Source organism: Phyllosticta citribraziliensis (genome assembly GCF_038025025.1).
Source record: "Phyllosticta citribraziliensis strain CPC 17464 chromosome Unknown J3D65scaffold_17, whole genome shotgun sequence".
Lineage (NCBI taxonomy): Eukaryota > Fungi > Ascomycota > Dothideomycetes > Botryosphaeriales > Phyllostictaceae > Phyllosticta > Phyllosticta citribraziliensis.
In genome coordinates this window covers 97,745-112,812 of record NW_027117354.1, presented here as the reverse complement: position 1 = coordinate 112,812, position 15,068 = coordinate 97,745, and the positions used below count along the sequence as shown (strand labels likewise).

Below are 15,068 nucleotides of genomic sequence, written 5' to 3'. Positions count from 1 at the left end.
TTGGGCTTCTCGCACTCCTTGGAGAAGTGACCATCTTCGCCACAGTTGTTGCAAATCTTGGGGGGGCCGTTGGGGCACTCCTTGGAAAAGTGACCCTCTGCACGACGTTAGTAGGGAAACTAGACGGTCAAGAAAACTCACTCTGCTGGCACTTGCGGCACTCGACATTGTCCATGTTGGGAGGCTCGGGGCAGTCGCGCGAGCCGTGACCACGCTTGTTGCAGTTGCGGCAGAGGAAGGGATCAACACGCTCGCCCTTGCAGTCACGAGCACGGTGGCCCATCTCCTGGCAGTGAAGGCACTTGACATTGGGACGGTCAATCTCCTCGGGCTCCTGCTTGCAAAACTTCCTGGAATGACCCATCTCTGTGATGCATTAGAAAAGCAACACCACGCATGAAAGAAGACTTACCTCCGCACTGAGAACACTTGGGGATGAAGTTGGTCAGGACAAAGCCGGCGTCAGCTAGGCGCTCGCGATTCTCCTCGGGGCTCTTGGGCCAAGAGTCCATGGCAGTCTTGCGCCTGGGCTTGTAGGAGTAGTTGAAGCTCAAAGCATAGGTGCAGTCAGTCTTGCCGGAAAAGTCGACAATGGTGTAGACATCGCCAGCCTTCTCCTTCTTGTCGACGGCAACAATGTGGACGTTCATGTTGTCCTCGCGCATCTGCTTGTCGACGCCGGCCAAGTCGATGGGCTGACCATTGGCGAGCAGGGCCTTGCCGTAGGCCTTGATGGCGACGCGGAACTCGTCGAGGTCGCGCTCCTTGTCGGCCTTGAGAAGCATGGCCCAGGCATCGTCGTCCGACATCTCTGGGACCTCCTTGTAGAGGACGTCGGCCGAACGAGCATTCTCGCAGTCGGCGGCAGTGTGACCCTCCTGCTGACAATTTTTGCAAAGCGCGGGGGGCTTGGTCGGGCACTCGGAGGCCGGATGACCCGCCTCGTTGCAGAGACGGCAGGTACCACGAAAGACCCTAGGATTGGTGCAGTCGGCCTTGTTGTGGCTACTCAGGTTAGCGAAGTTCAAGGCTGAGGGACAGATACATACCCAACCTCGCCGCAGTTGTAGCACTCTCCAGTGAGCTGCTTCTCTTCGGGGCAGTCACGGGCAAAGTGGCCAGTCTTCTTGCAGCTTTGGGGCGTCAGCAGGGTCAATGACGGGAGTGAGCGACTTACTTGTGACATTCGACATCTTCAGCACCACCGGCGTCACCTCCGAGGTCGCCGGCATCGCCAGTGCCAAAGCCGTTCGACTCGCCCTGACCCCAGGTGGCATTATCTCCGCCGGACTCGGCCTGCCACTCACCAGCAGGAGCTGCAAGGTTAGCATGGTAAAGAGTGGTTGAGGAAGAGGACTTACCGGGATCCCAAGACATGATGAAGACTTGAGGAGAGATTGGTTGGTGAACCTGGGCAAGGTCAGCGAGATCACGACTTGCGACGTAACGCGAGGCAGTCTCAGGTTGGAAAAGCAATGCGACGCGACGTGAGGTTCGCTCAAGCGAGCTCAAGAAAGGCTCAAGCCAGCTCAACTGAGCTCAAGCGAGCTCAAGACGTCGCGGCGGGCTGGTAGAGCGAACAACGGGCACATACCTTGAGTGGGATCTCGGACGAGAAAGAGCAGGATCGCGAAGCAGTTGCGCAAAGAGGAAACGAAGCCTGTCGGGTTCGTGAAGAGGGAGGTGGAGGAGGAGGTGGAGAGGAGAGGAGAGGGAGAGGGACGAAGAGAAGCCAGCAGCAGGAATTTATCAGCTGTCGTCGGTGGGTTGTGGGAGTGAGCGGCGGGTGCCTCCCGCTTTGGGCTCTCGGCGATGAGGCTGCGAGGCACCAAGGCCGTCGAACCTCATGTCGCGGCGGGATCACGACAACTCTGTTTGCCTGCGTTGGGCGTGGTGGACTCTACCTTCTTCGATCAAGCAAGGCTTGCATCACGAGCAATGGGAGTGCAGAGAGGTTCTATGGCTCAGAGGTGAGCGGGATGGCTTGGGTGAGCGGACTGCAGACAAACAGCAAACGCGACTAACGCTAATAGGAAGGTTCTGGATATCGACTCGACTTGGACAGACGCTCGAAGAATCTCTTGGAAGGGCTATGGGACTTGCATCGAGGACTTGGATGTCACAATCGAGGGTGAGGTGCCCTGGCAGGGGACCGCATATAACGACACACGAGACGGCAGAAGCCTCAATCTCGAGACACCAGTGGGCATCCCCGACGAGACGGAAGAGAAAAGGTTAGGAAGATGGCTACAAACCAGCCACGAGACTCGAGCATTGCGCAGAGGACAACGACTCCACGACGAGAGGCTACATCACAAAAACACTCCAGCCAAGAAAGCCACCTACGCTCTACATCCCACCGCAAATCAAACGCGCGAGATATTCCCCGCAGAAGACCCCTCAGCCGCAGTTTCGGAATTACCCTGGACAACCCTCGAATGCGGAAGAGAAACGGCCATGGCAACTCAACCACGCTCATTTTCATTTCGCCACGGAACATTCAGAGGAGACGGGAGGGAAGGCACAAGGATCCAGCAGCCGGCACACTTCTCAGAGGAGAATGAGGCGGTGGAGAAAGTCGCTGATACACATTTCCCTACGCAAAGCCGCACAAACCTCAAGGCCGTCTTTCTGTCACTCCGTCGGCAGACTGACTGCAGCAAGTCGTTTGCTATCCAAGGTGCTTGCCTGCGCGCGGGAATATCTGCCGGTCAGCGTGATGTGTGATGCGTGATGTACATACATTCACACGAAAAAAGACTGCTGCTGCTGCTGCTGCTGCTGCTGCTGCTCTATACAGCGCTATATTCCTTTCCACGTATGTATCTATCCATGCAAAAGCCACTACATACCCATCTCCTTCATGACAGCACAGCTCCACGCGGCATCTTGTCCTCCCCCTCCTCCCTTGCCCGTCTCCGTACCCACCCCCGTCCCCGCATCCTTCCTCACCCTCTGCTTCACTCGCTCCCTCTCCCCGTCGCCCCTCCTACTCGCCCTCGGAAAAAGGCTAAGATCCACTTTCGCCTTTGCCGCAGCACCGGCACCAGCACCAGCGTCAACGACGCTCCCATCGCTAGCACCAGCTCCAGTATCACCACCGCCACCACCGCAAGCAGCGCCAGCAGCGTCAGCGAAGCCGCCCGCCACGCCGCCGCCAAACCCAATGTCAATCTCGCCCACCTCAGCATCAGCCTCACCCTCAACCTCAACCTCCGGCGACTCCGCCCTCGTCCTGAGCGCCGGGTGCACGTGCATCTGCGGGCCCAGCGGCGCCGCGGACGCGACGTGACGCACTCCAAACGCAAGGCCCGCATGCGGCGCGGCTACGGCACCGGCAGCGCGCTGGCGCTGATGGTACTGGTTGTGATGGTGCCGCGGGTGCAGGTGGTGCGAGTGGTTATGCTGGTGACGGGGATGGGGGTGAGGAGAGGGAGCAGTTGTGGCGGTGGTGGCAGCGGTGCTGGTGCCAGACAAGGTCAGCGCGTCCGGCAGGCTGAGGTGCCGCCGTTTGCGCGCGCGGTGCTGGGGCGGGAGTGGGGGCAGCGTTTTCCATGCGTAGGCGTCGGGGAGGGGCCGCGAGGAGGTGCGCGGGGGGATGGAGATGGAGACGGTGGGTTGAGTCAAGGGGGGAGAAGAGTTTGAAGGGGTTGGGACAGGCAGGAGCGGCGACGCAGACGCCGACGTGCGCGGAGATGTCTGCGTCGCCTTGGAGAAGCGGTCACAGGCCATGGGCGGCGAGGCATCCGCCGGCGGCGTCGACGAGTACAGCAGCGCCGCGCTGTCCGTCTTCAGTTGGTTGGTCGTCTTGCGGCGGCTGAGGGAGCGCGGGAGGAACGGCGTCGCCGATGCATGGAAGAAGCTCGTCTTGGGCCGCCGCAGGGCAGGAGGGTGATGGGAGCTCACGCTCTGCGAGCGGCTGGCCAGCGTGTAGCTCGTCTTGGGCCGGGGCTGGAGCTGACTGCTGCTGTAGGCACGAATGGCGCGCAGACGGCTGGTCGACGAGGGCTTGGACAAGGCCGACGGCTGGTGCGTCGAGTGCGAGCGCGCGAGGTCGAACATGGAGAGGTTGGAGCTGCGGCCGCGCGGCTTGACCGAGCGCTGCGTCGGCGAGTGCGAGCTGGCCAGATCGAACATGGAGAGGTTGGAGCCGCGTCCGCGCGTCTTGAACGGCCACGCGCAGTTGGCCTTGTGGCCGAGATCAATCCAAAATCCCGACCCCTTCTTCGCCTGGGTCGTCATGTCGACGGGCTCCTCGCTGTCCTCGACGCGGATTCTCTCCTTTTCGATGCTCAGTCTCCTGTACAGCCCTCTCAACTGCATGCCCAACTCGAAACTCTCTCTCATGACCCTTTCGACCTCTTCCTCATCCACAGAATGGAGGTGCTCCATCCAGCACTCGACAAACGTGATGCGCACTCCACGGCGATTCGGTTCAATCTGACTGCGCGCAAGTATCCCAACGCGAAGTGCAAAGATAATGGCCGGCGAGCTGCCCACCTGCGCAATGGCACACGCCAGACAAGAGCGTTTGTGAAACTGGGCCGGACAGGTCGACATGGCCAGAAGCTTCGACATATGCGCCGAAGTGGACAGAGACAGGGAGGATTGCAACGATGACGCCATCGAATACATGCGCGGAGTGCCATTCGGCGACATCATGGAGTCGCGTCTCCCAAGACGACGTCGAATGTCGCGGAATGGGCCGTCGTTTGGCGCCTCCTGCGGTTTGGTGGGCGCCGCCGTCCACAAAGCAGGCACCGCCGCAAGCGCATTCATGACATCTTCATGTTGCCGGGTAAGTCGTCCAGCCTCGGACAAAGGGTCGAGGATTGCCGGAATGTGATCTTCAATCTCCTTTTGCAAGAACGTAAAGATGCTGCGGATGAGGTCGACATTAAGCTGCGAGTGGAGCTTGCAGAGACCGCCTTCATTGTCCGTGGGTGTTTTTGAGGCCGTCCAAAAGCGCGAGGAGAATGGCGAGTTGGATTTGCAGCGCAAGTGGGCCGGTAGACTTTCAATTTGCTGGCGCGTGAAGCGGGCGTACGTCGCCCACATTGGAGACTGCCACGAGATTGCCGGAGAGGGCGCATGCGACAAGACATTGGTGAGCTGTTGGACGTCGGAAAAGGTGAGGTTCTGAAAAGTTGCCATGGAACGACGAGCAGTTGACCGACTTTCTGACCTGTCGTAGGGATCCGGCGTGGCAGGAAGATTTGCAGTCATGTTGAAGGAATCAAAAGGCGCAGGGGCATCCGCGTCTTCCAACTTGTCGAACCGGTGGCTGCGGACGGTTCGACCGGACCGAAATTTCGAAGTAAGCTTGAGAGTCATGGTGTCGCTCAAGGCGATATTGGCTGCAGCTTGACGTGTGACGGTCGATCGAGGGATGCCCGGTCTTCTTGAACTTGCACCTGCGTCCCTTGGCCAGCCTCATGATGGCGAGATTCTGCGATCCGGATCTACGCGAGCTGGTATGCGTCGCTATCCAGGGGTTTGGGACAGACACGGTTTAACCTTTTTCGGCCGACTCGACTCCCTGGATAGACTGCAGTTGAGCAGACCATTCCATGGCACTAATTCGCAATGATACTTTCGAGTCGGGGGAGGAGATAAGTTTTGAAAATGAGAATGTAGTCTGCATCCAGCTTTTCACAGAAACGCCGAGTTTGGCAATAAATTTGAAAACTGCCAACGGGCAGAAATTCTCATGAAAGAATGTGGTGCGTTCGATCGGGATGTGACCTTCTAGCCGTCAGGCACCGGGTTCGGAGGCTTCTTGGAATGAACTGAATGCGATCCAGACGGAAAAAAGTCCCGACCACACCTTTTGATTTTGTTCAACGCCGACTGTGCAAATGTCTGGCTTGCAGTCCAGTCGCAAACAGTCAACTCGCATTGACGAATTGACAGCTTCTTTGCTCGTAATAAGCCTTGCCAGGGCAGAGAAGAATTGATGGCGCGAAGACGCGGTGGACGCGTAGAGGTCGTGTTGACAATAAACCTCCCGTCCAGAGCGCGAACCAAGCTTGATGGATGCGCAGCCCAAGACGGATAAAGGAAGTTGCGGGACGTGGAACAACATCTCGATGTCCATCATCTTCAAATCGCCATCAACGCATCGCGAAGCGGGCGCAGCGAATCCAATTTGGAGTGGTGGATGGGCCGCATATCCAACATCGCTGCTGAACTTCTCGCAGAGCAGCGGAACGGGACGCAGTCAGCGCGCTTCCATTCGACTGTGAAAGCTACCACGCAACTCGAGATACTCCCCCACCCCAGTTCGAGGATACTGAATCGAGGGGACACAAGGCCCTCGGACATGTCTCTCGCCAATATCGGGAAGCGCAAAGTCGACGACACAAGAAAATCCATTGTACGAAATTCTTCCACTCGTCGCCTATGCTGATCATCCAGCAACACTCCACCACTGAAGCGCACGAAACCATCTGCTCCCCCCGGCGCAAAAACGAAAGCATTTCCAAGTCCAAGCTGCAAGTCAAGCTGGACAAGCTTCCGCATCCTCTTGGCACTGACGTGTGGTACTCCGTGGACGAGAACATGTGTGAGAGGACCGTAGAAAAGTTCAAGACCGGCGACTTGAGTGCGTACAACAACAAGTTGGTGCCACGCCCCAAGTGCGCAAGGAACGGAGACTGTCGCGTGTACGACTCCGTTGGGAAGGATATCGGGCTTGCATGTAGTCGCTGTCGATTCCAAGACGAGACCTGCCGCCAGGAGAAAGGTATAAGGTCTGACGGGCTGACTACGCTAGAAGAAGCCGAGGCCTTACAGCGGAAGATTGTGTACTTGGAAGAGAAGCTGGGACAGGAATGGCCCGACTAGAAGGCCGAGTGTCAATTCTGGATGAGCGGGCGAGGCCTTCGAAGAGTCACTCCGTAGAGGAACAATTCAAGTCGTACGAGTGTTGCCTTGACAGTAGAAAGACAATGGATGCTCCATCTCAGACGCGTCAAGCTACTGCAGCGTGCATCGTGCAGCGTGCAGCGGCTACTCTTCGGAAAACGGCGTAGTCGCGTGGTTGGATTGCCTGGCCAGGCATTGCTTTTGAACAATCGGGCGCGTCCGAATCCATCGACGTGCAGATTTGCCGCCATAGATTCGCACCCGAGAGTCCGGTCGTCAGGATATCGTCTTCCATTCGGGTCCAGAGTCCGGCCAAGCTTGACTCGAGCCATCCCGGTTGAAAGGGCCAGAAGCAGTCGGTGGTTGTACACCGCGAGATCCGTTTCAGTGACTGAATTGCCGTGCTTGATCCAAGACCGCTACCGCGTGACTGCGTGGATAATGTCCCTAATCTCTTCCTCATTGATCGTGCATGAGCTCCTCCGACCCATGTCGTGGTTGGCCTCGAGATCTAGATGCACCCCTGAGCCCGCTCGGGGTCTGCGCATTTGCTCAGTCGAGCGACTTTGAGCCAGCCACCACTGACTATCGCGCTCCAAGCTTTCGGTGATGGAAATGAGACCCGAAGTGTCGCAAGCGCTCGAGGCCTGTGGCGTCCTCATTTGTGTGGTCGACGGCTTGCGAGGAATGGTGCCCATTTCCAGACTGTCTCCGTCTTGCTTGCTGCCTTGTCTGCTGCGTGTTTTGGTTGATTCCTGGGACTGATCTTGAGACCCCAGCTGCCATGTTGGAGCCGGTTGGTTGGCTCTGTGGTTACCACTGGCTTGGTTGAGTGAGCCTTTGGAGAATTTCTTCATGATACTCGAACCCCAGTTTCTAGAACCGCTCGACGAACTTTGGGTGAATGTTCTGACTGCCGAAAACCAATGCTTAAAGAGAGGCCGGAGCGTAGCAAGCGATCCGGCAGTGATTCCGGCGCCGCATTCGGTTATTGACCAAATGGCGATCATGGTCGCGTTCCCTGTCGCAATCAACAAGAGAGGACAAGATTAGATGATCAACTTACAAAAAAAGTCGGTTGGGCTGATGAGGCCTTCGATATATTTGATCCGCACCGTAGAACAAATACTCCCACTAATTTGTCAGTACACGTAATCCGGGACGGTGAGGAGCTTACATTGTTCCGAGAGATAGAATCAAGAGGACCGAAATCTTGCCCCTCATTTGCATATTTGCCTGGAGAACAATTTGAAGAGGCAAGACTGCATAGGTCCAATCTGTAAAAGCTCCAACCGCGGCGGAAAGATATGCCAAAGCGCGCTGGACCTCTCGAGGGGCGCATTTGTCGGCAACATAACGGACAAGATAGTCTTTCGGGTTGCCGCACATGAAGATGAGGTTGAAGAAGAAGAAGACGCTGAGCAATGTGATGAGAACCATGACTGCGTAGACGAAACATCTTTGCCAGGGCCTGATGAGGATGCGAAGAAAGAAGACGCCGAGAGAAAGCTTGACTGTCATGGCCGTGACGACGTAAATGGTCTCCGAGACAAGGACCCACTAGTCGTGTTAGCATCATTGCGATCAGGACCATGGCAACATACATGAATGGCTTGGCCAATGACCAGCGTATGTGTTCCACCTCCATAATCATACGCAATGACGATGATGCTGATGCAGTAGACGGTGAAGAGGACCTAAAAGTCAGCAGTGCTCGAATATCGGGAGGGCGTAGTACCAAGGATATACACATCAAAGCATCATCCCACCCAAAGCTTCGAATCATGCGTATTCTGACCCAGCATCGCGCTCCAACAGCAATATAAGTCAGAACCAAAAAGACGATGCAGACGGACAATTCTGCTGGAGCCTTGGAGGTGGTTTCTGAGAGTGGGTGAAACGAAGGCATTTTGCGCAAGCGTCGTGTATGGTAGACGCTCACCAAAGGGTGGCAACACGAGGATTTGTCGACCAAGATGATATACCAAGATGTCTGCGTAAGACTCGGAAAAAGCAGGGAAAGGTCCGCGGCCTACAGGAGGCTGGGCATCTTAACAGGAACATGGTCGCGGATGTATCAGACAGGGTGTTCCGAAGAGGTGGAAGGCGATGGTGAGTAAATGGAGAGGTGGATGAAGCGGCCCCAATTTTGCGCAGATTTTCGTCGTGTGCATGGCTCCTTGCAGAGCAATCACGGACATGATGACATGTTTGGATGTCTTGAGAGGCAGTGTAACCGACAAGGTGGATGTCGGGAAAAAGAACGAGGCGACAAGGATTCGGCAGCGATATATTGAACAACATGGAGCCATGTCGGAAGCAGATGACGAGTAGATCTGTTTGAGCTCGTCCTGGTGGTGCAAGCCATGTGGCCTGGCAGAGACGCCGTTGAGTCTCGCTGCATCGTCAGCATTGAGGTCTTGAAGCGGTGTGCTACGCCAGCCCAAGGTCCGAGCGAATTGCTTTCTTTGGCGTTGGGGGCGGCAGAGGCCGAGAGGATTTGGTGATGATTCTTTTTTGAGGATGCGACGTGCCTGTGGAGACAGGAAGTTGCAGGGCAGGGGACGGCGCTTGGCGGGGCTTTGGACGAGACGGCGAGCCAAAACAAACTCGACAACACCATCAGCCAGACGATTCAGACGGCATGCCGCGAACCCATCTCCATGCCCAGGGTGAGCCTGAGCTCGACCCCGACAGCTATCTCGACCCTCCGTCAGACATTGAGGGGGCCAGTCCTGGCGAGCCCGGAACCGAGTTGGAGGAGCAAATGGTCGATGTCGATGGCGACGAAGAGCTCGGAGAAGAAGTGGACGATGAGCCTCCAGGTGAGTACCGTACCGTACCGGCGATGCGACTCGTCATCCACGCTCCACTCGACCCCTGTCGTTTCCCGTTGCCGCGCGTGGAGCATTGCTTTTCTTCAACCGGCAATACAACTGACAACTGAAGCTAGATTCCGACACTCTGCCACCCAACGTCAAGGAAATCTCATCACTTGCATCGTGGAGCGTCTCAACTAGCAAGCCGGGCTGTGGTGTTCCACAACTCCGCTCACCCTTGACCACCAGCTTTTGGCAGACTGACGGGCCGGCACCGCACTATCTCAACATTCACTTTTTCAAGGTGGTTGAAATCGTGGCCATGCGCATCTTCCTCGACTTTGACCAGGACGAGAGCTACACGCCAAAGGAGATTGCCTTCTTCGCCGGCATGGGCGAAATGGACCTGCAGGAATGGGCAGTCATGCCTTTGGTGGAGCCAAGAGGATGGATCAATGTCGATTTCGAAGGAGTCGGTGCCCGGGAAGGATCTGCATCAGAAGATTCGGATGATGAAGTCGACGAGGAGGGTGGAGAAACACGGCGCAAGAAGCTGCCAGTCTTGCGGGCAATGCTGGTCCAAGTCAAGATTGTCGAGAACCATCAAAACGGCAAAGACTCGCACTTGCGAGGTCTCCAGATATTTGCCAAGGACAAGTTGGGTCGGGAAAAGAAGATTTCGGCCAAAAAGACGACGAGCAACTCTTCAAAGCCCCAGGCCAAGATGGTTCCAGACTTGGACTTTCCAGAGGTAGAGTTGAGATAGAATGTAACCAATACATGTACCTTGTCAATGGAGTGCGGAGTGCATGACTCAGTCCCTGCCCCGCCTTGGGTTGTCCGCGCTCGTACAACCCGCACCTTCAGCTCCCCACAGTCTACAGTACACCATCACAACATGGACAAATTCACAAACCTCGCCAAGGGCGGCTGGCACCCCGAAAAGAGGTCCTCCTCATCCTCATCAGACCAGCCCAAGGGCCTCCGTGACCGAGCTGTGAGCCCCCACCACGTTTCCAATCCGTCCCACTAACGACGCGCAGAAAGGTCTCATGGGCAAGGGCAGCGATCCAGCCGAAGCATCTCGAAACCACCAATCTCGTCCTCTGTCGTCCTTGAGAGATCCCGCGTCGTTTGCACCGCCGCCCAAACACTACGCCGCCTACGGCAATGGAGCGAGTGGTTCGAGTTCGAGTGTCGCCCCCGTCAGAAGCGGCTTGGGCGCGCCCTTGTCGCAAGCCGAATTGGAGGCATCGCAGGAACGTCAGCGACAGATGGAGGCGGCACAGAGGGAAGAGGAAGAAGCCGCGAGGCCTCCGCCAGGCCCATACCGTGCCGACACGACCGGCCTGTCAACGTCGCATCTTCCTCCGCCTCCAGTTAGGAGGCCTGGCTCAGAGTCATCTACACCTGTCAACTCGTCAACTCCCCCGAGCTCGAAGCCTGCACCAGCCGCAAAGCCGAGACTTCCGCCTCGATTGCCACCGAGGCAAAACTCCCATCCAGATCTTTACGCCCCAGCACCTCCACCCACGTACCAAGAGAGCGTCGACACACCGGCAAAACCTGAAAGTGGCACGCTGAATAGCGGGGCAATAAACAGACTGGGAAAGGCTGGAGTGTCCGTTCCAGGTTTCAACATTGGACGGACTGCCTCTCCGCCGGTTCCTGCGCGCGCCAGCCCTCCTCCGCGGCAAGACCAAAATGCGCCGGCTTCGGGGCTGCAGTCACGCTTTTCGAGCATGCGGCTAGGTTCCTCAAGCTCCGAAAACACTCCCACCCAAGGCACCTCGTTTGCGCAAAAGCAGTCGGCGTTCAAGACGGCGCAATCCTTCCACAAAAATCCGTCCTCCGTGTCGTTTAATGACATGCGCAGCGCGGCATCAACTGCAAACAATTTCCGTCAGAGACACGGCGATCAGGTTGCCGCCGGCATGCAGACGGCCAACGGGCTCAACCAAAAGTATGGCGTCTTGGATAGAGTCAACGGCGCGAGCTCCACACCAGCTGGACCAGCGGCACCAGCAAATGCACCAGTGAGTCCGCCAGCCAGTGCGCCTCCAACAGGGGTGGTGGGCAAGAAGCCACCGCCGCCGCCACCGCCAAAGAGGAAAGATTTGGGCGGGTCGGGGGGGCCCCCGCCACTGCCCCTAGCTAGCAAGCCGCGGCCAGGGCAACCTTAAATCGACGCGAGCAGCGAGTACAAGAGAGATTGTGGCAACGATCAATTGGACGGGCAGACATGTCCGGCAGTTGAGATTATGCAGACGCTGTGAAATTGTTGGGCTCAAAGTTTGATATGGCCGGTTGGACGCTACGAGCGGTTTGACCTATCATGGCGTCCCGAGTTGCCGAGGTGAAAGACGAAGACGAGCTGGGCCGAGCGACGAGACGGGGCGGGACAAGACAGACGTGGTGCGGAAGGTCGACGAGATGGACGGATGGATTTGACGTGGAGAATGCAGGTCAAGAGAATGCCATGATGCGAACTGATGAATGGATGGATGGATGGATGTTGCATGTGAGAACAGAGCATCCTGGCGGGTCAAGGGGCCGGGGCTTGGGCCAGGAGCGGTCCGACGCGGGATGCTGGGAGAAAGTGTTGGGGCGCTGCGTCGCCAACGTCATGCTGATCTTTTTCCGTTGCGCCCGCCATATTATTTTCGAGTCGTCTCCACGTTCCCTGTCTTCTGTCTCTCCGTCCACTCTCGATACATTACTCTCACCTCACCTTCACCTCACCACAGGAGTTGGTCTCGTGCCTCTCCACTGCCAGCACCTCAACCTCGTCGCCCGTCCGAGCTCAAGCTCTCCCTGCATGGACAGCCGTTGAAGCACCGGCGCGCAACCTCCGCTCACCACCGTCTCGCGTGCCACCACCACCATGTCGGGTCCTCAGTTGCACCTCCAACTGCCCGATCCGAGCCTGTTCAAATTCCCTCCAGACTGGGCTCCTCCGGCTCTTGCGCCTCCTCCCGCCGACGACACCCTCATTTGGAGGGCGCCCTTTGCCATTGACGCCGACATTTACAACAAGGCCCTCTCCGCCGCCGTCCCCATCACAATTGCCTCGATATACGCCGTCACCGTCACCGCCCTCAATGCCTACAACCGCTCGCGCGGCAACAAGCCATGGCCGATCAGCAAGTCCAAGGCCTTTTACGCGTTCGTGCTGGCCCACAACATTTTCCTCGCCCTCTACTCGGCAATCACCAACGTGGCCATGTTTGGAGCCCTGCTGCGCATCACGCCCGGCTTCAGGAGCGCCACCAGCTTCCAGAGCGGGGTGGTGGAAAACGTCGACGCGTACTGCAAGGTGAACGGGCCGCGCGGGCTGGGCGACGCGGCGACGTTCAACAGCACGAACAGCGCGTGGGAGATGAAGAACGCGGCGCTGCACCTGGGGGTCAATGGCGAACCGGACCCTACCGACGTGGGCCGGCTCTGGAACGAGGGCCTCGCGTTCTGGGGGTGGCTGTTTTATCTGTCCAAGTTTTACGAGGTGCTCGACACGGCCATCATCCTGGCAAAGGGTAAGCGCAGCTCCACGCTGCAGACGTACCACCACGCCGGCGCCATGCTGTGCATGTGGGCCGGCATCCGCTTCATGTCGCCGCCCATTTGGATGTTTGTCTACATCAATTCGGGCATCCACGCGCTCATGGTACGTCCCCTGCTTCAACTCACCCAAATCCACAAAACTAATTGTTTGCAGTACACGTACTACACGTTTGCCGCGCTGGGCGTGCGCGTCCCCCAAGGCCTCAAGCGCACCTTGACGACCATGCAGATTGCGCAGTTTGTGATTGGCGCCTCCTTCGCCATGGTGCACCTCTTCGTCGCCTACACGATCCCCGTCTCAACACCCTACACCATCCTACACAAAGCGACGGCAGCCGTCGAGTCGCTGGCCTCTGAAGCATCCGCCGCCGCCGCATCAGCCGGCTCCGTCGCCGCGGCCGGCGCCAGCTGGCCTGCCTTCAAGAAGATTCTGCTGCGCGCCGCCGGCGAAGAGGGGCTGGCCGAGAACGTGCGCGATGACTCGGGCAGCGTCGGTGGTGGCGCAGCGGGCTCGGCTGGTGGTGAGGTCGTCGAGGAGACGAGGTGGCGGAAGGAGTATGTCAAAGTGAATTGCATCGACACGACGGGCCAGTCGTTTGCCATCTGGCTGAATGTCATCTACCTGATGCCGCTGACGTGCGTTTGTTTTCCTTCCCTCCATCCATGCCCCTCCCTCATCCAGTCTCAAACCACATCACAGCAAGAAAGAAGCTAACGCACACACAGCATGCTCTTCACCCGCTTCTTCATTCGCTCGTACCTCAAACGCACCAGCACCGCCCCCCAAACCACCAAACCAACCAAACCCTCCGCCGCCGCCGCCGCAACGTCCGACGCCGCCCGCAGCACCGCGAACCGCGTCGAAGGCTTCGGCACGTCGATCGAGCGCGCCGAGTGGGCCGCGCTGCCGCCGCAGCTGCAGAAGGACCTGCAGCGGCTGCAGTTCCTGATCAAGGACAACGCCGCGCCGCGGCTGCTGGTCGCGAACGCGGTCGCGGACGTGGAGAGGGGGCTGAGTGGGGCGAAGGGCAAGGCGAAGGAGGTGGGCGCGCGCGCGTTGCGGTTTTTGACCGAGCGGGCGCGGGGGTTGGGCGTGTGGGGGGAGGAGGGGGCCGGTGAGGGTAGTGAGGGTAGTGAGGAGGAGGAGGAGGAGGAGGGCGAGGGCGAGGGGTGGGGTAATGGTAATGGGAATGGTAATGGCCATGTCAATGGTCATACGAATGGGCATGCGAACGGCAATGGCAACGGCAATGGCAATGGCCACGCTGCGAGCTACGCGGACATGGTCAAGCACTAGCGAGCGAGCTGGTCAGTCAGTCAGCCAGCCAGTCAGTCAGGCCGAGGGCAAGGCGAGAGAGAGAAAGAGCCCAAGAGACGGGGGGAGTCGGTCCATCAAAGAGACGGGGGAGAGAGACACAGTGAGCGAGCAGTCGGGTTTAGTCATGGCCGTTGAAGAAGATGGGGGAGCTTGCTACCTTGCTTACCTTGCTACCTACAGTACAACCTTCATAGCCTCGGTAGCCTCGGTAGCCTCGGTAGCCTATGTACCTACCTTACACAGGGGTTACAACACACCCACACCACACAAATTATCTTATTGTCTGTCTGCCTGTCTGCCTGCCTGCCTGACTGCAATTCATGATTTCGCCATTTACTTCGTCTGAAAATATCTGCCTGCGCTTGCAGGGGGTGGGTGGGTGTAGCTATCTATCTATCCATGCTTGCATGCACGCATCTCTCTATCTATCCATTCATCCCATTCATCCGTCATCCATAGCAGCCGTGATCCACCATCCGTATCAAGCAGCCATCAGCCGTCAG

General features: G+C 57.8%; 6 protein-coding genes across 6 annotated transcripts; 4 read left to right on the top strand and 2 right to left on the bottom strand.

The window, feature by feature from the left end:
- Nucleotides 1-1,572: 1,572 nt before the first annotated feature.
- J3D65DRAFT_176958 (uncharacterized protein) lies at nt 1,573-2,786 on the top strand. Its single transcript, XM_066794307.1, has 2 exons — nt 1,573-1,970; nt 2,034-2,786. The coding sequence occupies exons 1-2, from the start codon at nt 1,813-1,815 to the stop codon at nt 2,725-2,727; spliced, it is 852 nt and encodes a 283-aa protein (XP_066649832.1). The 5' UTR covers nt 1,573-1,812; the 3' UTR covers nt 2,728-2,786.
- Nucleotides 2,786-5,718, bottom strand: J3D65DRAFT_176259 (uncharacterized protein). Its single transcript, XM_066794304.1, has one exon. It carries the CDS (start codon nt 5,332-5,334, stop codon nt 2,845-2,847), a length of 2,490 nt encoding a protein of 829 aa, XP_066649831.1. The 5' UTR covers nt 5,335-5,718; the 3' UTR covers nt 2,786-2,844.
- Nucleotides 5,719-7,286: 1,568 nt separating this feature from the next.
- On the bottom strand, nt 7,287-8,776 carry J3D65DRAFT_562659 (uncharacterized protein; the record flags this gene model as incomplete). Its single annotated transcript, XM_066797577.1, has 4 exons — nt 7,287-7,888; nt 7,934-8,001; nt 8,045-8,427; nt 8,606-8,776. The coding sequence occupies 4 exons, from the start codon at nt 8,774-8,776 to the stop codon at nt 7,287-7,289; spliced, it is 1,224 nt and encodes a 407-aa protein (XP_066649830.1).
- A 429-nt stretch (nt 8,777-9,205) lies between these two features.
- Nucleotides 9,206-10,528, top strand: J3D65DRAFT_642881 (anaphase-promoting complex, subunit 10-domain-containing protein; the record flags this gene model as incomplete). Its single annotated transcript, XM_066802037.1, has 2 exons — nt 9,206-9,692; nt 9,821-10,528. Coding segments are annotated over exons 1-2 (808 nt in total), but the record flags the coding sequence as incomplete, so codon positions are not given.
- Nucleotides 10,529-10,584: 56 nt separating this feature from the next.
- On the top strand, nt 10,585-11,869 carry J3D65DRAFT_562549 (uncharacterized protein; the record flags this gene model as incomplete). Its single annotated transcript, XM_066797569.1, has 3 exons — nt 10,585-10,683; nt 10,730-10,891; nt 10,961-11,869. The coding sequence occupies 3 exons, from the start codon at nt 10,585-10,587 to the stop codon at nt 11,867-11,869; spliced, it is 1,170 nt and encodes a 389-aa protein (XP_066649828.1).
- A 351-nt stretch (nt 11,870-12,220) lies between these two features.
- Nucleotides 12,221-14,784, top strand: J3D65DRAFT_176715 (GNS1/SUR4 family-domain-containing protein). Its single transcript, XM_066794306.1, has 3 exons — nt 12,221-13,350; nt 13,402-13,883; nt 13,974-14,784. The coding sequence occupies exons 1-3, from the start codon at nt 12,571-12,573 to the stop codon at nt 14,542-14,544; spliced, it is 1,833 nt and encodes a 610-aa protein (XP_066649827.1). The 5' UTR covers nt 12,221-12,570; the 3' UTR covers nt 14,545-14,784.
- Nucleotides 14,785-15,068: the final 284 nt, after the last annotated feature.